We start from the raw sequence: 5,137 nt of genomic DNA on the forward strand, positions 1-5,137 counted from the left end.
TCCACTTCCTGTCCCAGTTGTTCCTGATCAAGACCTAGACATACGGAGTGTTGTACAATTGTTGACTCGAATAGTGGTCGCCCAGGCCCAACACCAGAACCTCGGTATTGCTGATAGGTCCGTGAGTGCGAGAGTTCGGGACTTTATCAAATTGGATCCTCCAGTATTTACAGGGGTTGATCTTAATGCTGACCCACTGGATTTTCTGGATCTTATGCAACAGACCTTACAAATTATACATGCCACGGATATTGAGTTAGTGGATATAGACTATGTGATGTTGTTGTGACATGGTATGAGACCTGGAAGCAGACTCGGGGGCCTAATGTGCCACCAGTGACATGGAAGGAGTTCTCTGAGGCATTTTTACAACAATATTTGCTAATCGAGCTTCTAAGAGCCCGACGAGATAGGTTCTTACACTTAGAACAGGGTAATATGAGCGTTCGAGAATATAGCATGCAGTTCAACTCTTTGGCAAGGTATGCTCCTACGACTGTTGCTGATATGAGTGATCGGGTACACCAGTTTGTTAGTGGTTTGGGGGAACATTTGATAAATGAGTGCACTACAGCTTCTCTAAACCAAGGAATGGATATTGCCCGTATTCAAGCATATGCACAGGGTCTAGAGGATCACAAGAGGCAACAACGAGCCAATCAAGAGCATGATAAAGGTCAGCAGAAGAGGGCACGGTTCGCAGGTAACACAGGAGAGTTTCGAGGTGGATTTAGGCCACAGTTTCCCCGGAGTCAATCTTATCCGGTAGCCAGTGCGCCGCCACAGTTTCAGGGACAGCGACATGATCGGACCACTTATTCTGGTCCAGGTCAGAGTTCACGTACCTAGGTCCACTGTTTAGAGGCAAGTTCAGTTAGATGAGGCCTCAGTTTCCTAGATGTGATCGATGTGGCCGAAATCATTTTGGACCCAGGGTTATGATGCATGTTATGCATGTGGACAGCCAGGTCATATTATGAGACATTGTTCGATGATAGGTGGAGGGGGTATGGCTCAGCCGACGGCATCTGCAGGGGCTTCTTCTTCTTCTTCGATACGTCCTCCTAGGCAGAGTATGCAGACATCAGCTGGCAGGGGTAGGGGAAGATTTCGCTCTTCTGGTTCAGGAGGTCAGCAGAATCGCATATATGCTTTATCGATTCGTCAGGAATTAGAGTCATCTCCGTACGTGGTTACATGTATACTATCCGTCTTTTCTATCTATATGTATGCCTTGATAGATCCTGGTTCTACATTGTCGTATATCTCCCCCTTTGTTGCTAGTAAATGGGAAAGAGAGACTAAATTGTTGCATAAGTCATATCTACGCCAATGGGTGAGTCTGTTGTAGTCAGACGGGTATATCGAAGTTGTGACGTAAAGATTCATGAACGCCATACGTTAGCTGATTTGCATAAGCTAGAAATGGTTAATTTTGATATCATTATGGGTATGGATTGGTTGGCTTCTTGTTATGCCAATGTAGATTGCTGGACAAAGATTGTTCATTTTAATTTTCCAGGTGAGCCTATTATTGAATGGAAAGGTGATGCTGCAGCACCTAAGGGAAAGTTTATTTCTTACCTTAAAGCTCAAAGGATGATTTTGAAAGGGTATATCTATCATTTGGTACGAGTGCATGATATGGAGGTGAAATCTCCAACTCTTCAATCGGTTCCCGTCGTGAATGAATTTCCCGATGTATTTTCTGATGAACTTCTTGGTCTTCCTCTAGAAAGAGAAATCGACTTTGCTATTGATATGCTTCCAGATACTCAACCAATATCTATTCCTACATATAGAATGGCTCCTGCTGAGTTAAAAGAATTGAAAGCCCAGTTGAAGGATCTTCTGAATAAGGGCTTTATCAGTCCCAACACATCTCCCTAGGGTGCACCAGTGTCGTTTGTTCGTAAGAAGGATGGTTCGTTAAGAATGTGTATTGATTATCGTCAGCTCAACAAAGTGACTATCAAGAACAAGTACCCCTTACCCAGAATTGATGATTTGTTTGATCAGTTGCAAGGTGCCAAATGTTTCTCAAAGATTGACCTTCGATCCGGCTATCACCAGTTGCGAGTTAAGGAGAGAGATATTCCGAAAACGGCCTTCCGGACTAGATATTGCCATTATAAATTCCTTGTGATGTCTTTTGGTCTTACTAATACGCCAGCAGCTTTCATGGATTTAATGAATCGAGTTTTCAAGCCATTTCTAGATATATTTGTAATTGTTTTCATTGATGATATTCTGGTATATTCTCGATCAGAAGCAGAACATGAGGATCATTTGTGTATGGTGTTGTAGACTTTGAAAAATCAGAAATTATATGCTAAATTCTCCAAATGTGAATTTTGGTTGAATTCAGTGGCTTTCCTTGGGCATATCGTTTCCGATGAAGGTATTAAGGTAGATGTTCAGAAAATTGAAGCAGTGCAAAATTGGCCTAGACCCACAACTCCTACGGAAGTTCGTAGTTTCTTGGGCTTAGCTGGTTATTATCAGAGATTTGTTGAGAACTTCTCTTCTATTGCTGCTCCCATGACAAAATTGACACACAAAGCCGTTAAGTTCCAATGGTCTGATGCATGTGAAAGGAGCTTTCATGAGTTGAATAAACGCTTAACATCGGCACATGTTCTAGCACTTCCTGAGGGATCTGAAGGTTATATTGTGATGCATCTAGGGTGGGATTGGGATGTGTTCTAATGCAGCATGGAAAAGTTATTGCATATGCTTCGAGGCAGTTGCGGAAGCACGAATACAATTATCCGACTCACGATATTGAGTTAGCAGCCGTTATATTTGCCTTGAAAATATGGCATCATTATCTTTATGGTGTTCATGTGGATATCTATACAGATCACAAAAGTTTACAATATATATTTAAGCAGAAAGACTTGAACTTGGGGCAAAGGAGATGGCTTGAATTGCTGAAGGACTATGATGTGGATATTTTGTACCATCCAGGCAAGGCGAATGTGGTAGCTGATGCGTTGAGTCGCAAATCCATGGGCAGCTTGAAGCATGTAGAAGTTGGGAAATTAGTCATGACTAAGGAGATATATCGATTGGCTAACCTGAGTATGCAGCTACATGATACAGGTGACCAGGGTGTAGTAGTCCAAAATATTGCGGGGTCATCACTGGTAGCTGAGGTAGAAATGCGTCAATTTGAGGATCCGGAGCTAGTCAAGATTAAAGAGAGCATCCCTTTTCAGAAGAAACAGTTCTTCGAGCAATCTGATAATGGAATTCTAAAATATAAAGGTCGATGGTGTGTACCTAATGTTGGGGAGCTTCGTAAGCAAATTATGACAGAGATGCACCAGTCTCGGTACTCAGTTCATCCTGGTTCAACCAAAATGTATCATGATCTTCGTCAGCTATACTAGTGGAACGGCATGAAGAAAGATATAGCCACATTTGTGGATCAGTGTCCCAACTGCCAGCAGGTTAAAGCTGAACACCAAAAACCTGGAGGGCTACTTCAAAATATTGAGATTCCAGCTTGGAAATGGGAATCGATTAATATGGATTTCATTACAGGATTGCCCCATTCTCGTCGTAAGTTCAATTCTATTTGGGTCATTGTGGATAGGCTGATGAAATCAGCTCACTTTCTCCCAGTTAGGACCACCTATTCAGCTGAAGACTATGCGAGCCTATATATCAAGGAAATAGTTCGGCTACATGGAGTTCCATTTTCTATTATATCTAACAGAGGTGCCCAATTTAAAGCTAATTTTTGGAGGTCTTTTCAAGAAGGTTTGGGTACTCTTGTTAACCTTAGTACAATATTTCATCCGCAGACCGACGGACAAGCCGAACGCACTATTCAGACACTCGAAGATATGTTGCGAGCTTGTATCTTAGACTTCAAGGGAAGTTGGGAAGATCAGTTACCGCTTATTGATTTTACCTACAATAACAGTTATCACGCCGGTATTCAGATGGCACCTTATGAGGCACTATATGGGAGGAAATGCAGATCTTCTATTGGCTGGTTTGATGTTGGCGAGACAAAGTTGCTAGGACCCGAATTGGTACAACAAGCTATAGAAAAGGTAAAGTTGATCCAGGAAAGGTTGCGTACAGCTCAAAGTCGATAGAAATCATATTCAGATAACCGACGTCGAGACTTGGAATTTGCTGTGGGAGACTGGGTATTCTTGAAAGTTTCGCCTATGAAGGGTGTAATGAGATTTGGCAAGAAGGGAAAACTCAACCCTAGATATGTCGGGCCATATCAGATTGTTCAGAGAATTGGGCGAGTAGCCTACAAACTTGACCTGCCACCGGAATTAGAAACAATCCATCCGGTATTTCACATTTCCATGCTTCACAAATTCTTAGGTGATCCTTCTTGCGTAAGCCCTATTGAGGATATTGAAGTTTCTGAGAACTTGTCATATGAAGAAATACCTATTGCCATTCTTGACCATCAAATCTGTAAGCTACGGACTAAAGAGGTAGCCTCAATAAAAGTACTTTGGAGGAGCAATAATGTAGAGGAAATGACATGGGAGGCCGAGGAGGACATGAAGTCCAGATACCCTCATTTATTTGAGTCTTCAGGTGATATGCTTGAGACAAATATGGCAGGTGTTTCACAGATATCAACCAGTGGCAACTGAGGTAATTAAGTTACGGCTAACCTTCTTATTATCATTATTGTATAAGTAAATGGTCGTGTGAGGCCAAGTTGATGTTATTATGATGATGTGTAGCCCTGTGTGGCCTTAGATATGTATGCTTGGGATGATGACAGGTTTTGGATAGTTCTATTTATAGATCCTTTGGCGAAATTTTTTAAAAAAAAAATTCAGAAGTTAGGTTAACCGTTAACATTCGAGGACGAATGTTCTTAAGGAGGGGAGAATGTTACACCTTGTGTATTCGGTGGTATCATGCTGTAAATGGGCTAATTCGATAGGTAGATAATTTCTATGAGATATTTAAATGATGCGATAGTTATACATAAAGATTGGAAGTCATTTGAGTTGTGATTAAAAATTCGACAAAGATCACCGCAAGTTACGGGTTTAAATTTCATTGGAATTTGGATAAAATGTTGATGAGATTTTCTCTCAATATACTGGGAGTTATGGTATGTTCTACCTACCGAATCGAAGGT

The 5,137-nt window shown here is 41.5% G+C and overlaps 1 protein-coding gene across 1 annotated transcript; it reads left to right on the forward strand.

Annotated features, from left to right (window-relative positions):
* Window positions 1-459: 459 nt before the first annotated feature.
* LOC138880767 (uncharacterized) lies at window positions 460-1,890 on the forward strand. The gene is made up of 3 exons (XM_070160944.1): window positions 460-829; window positions 999-1,283; window positions 1,523-1,890. Exons 1-3 carry the CDS (start codon window positions 460-462, stop codon window positions 1,888-1,890), a joined length of 1,023 nt encoding a protein of 340 aa, XP_070017045.1.
* The last annotated feature ends 3,247 nt before the right edge of the window (window positions 1,891-5,137 follow it).

Source organism: Nicotiana sylvestris, chromosome 11 (genome assembly GCF_000393655.2).
Source record: "Nicotiana sylvestris chromosome 11, ASM39365v2, whole genome shotgun sequence".
Classification (NCBI taxonomy): Eukaryota; Viridiplantae; Streptophyta; class Magnoliopsida; order Solanales; family Solanaceae; genus Nicotiana; species Nicotiana sylvestris.

Coding starts and splice junctions, on each gene's coding strand:
- LOC138880767 (XM_070160944.1), top strand. CDS start 460: ATGCAGTTCAACTCTTTGGCAAGGTATGCTCCTACGACTGTTGCTGAT. Junction 830..998: donor GACCACTTATTCTGGTCCAG/GTCAGAGTTCAC, acceptor GTTCGATGATAG/GTGGAGGGGGTATGGCTCAG. Junction 1,284..1,522: donor TATCTCCCCCTTTGTTGCTA/GTAAATGGGAAA, acceptor TTAATTTTCCAG/GTGAGCCTATTATTGAATGG.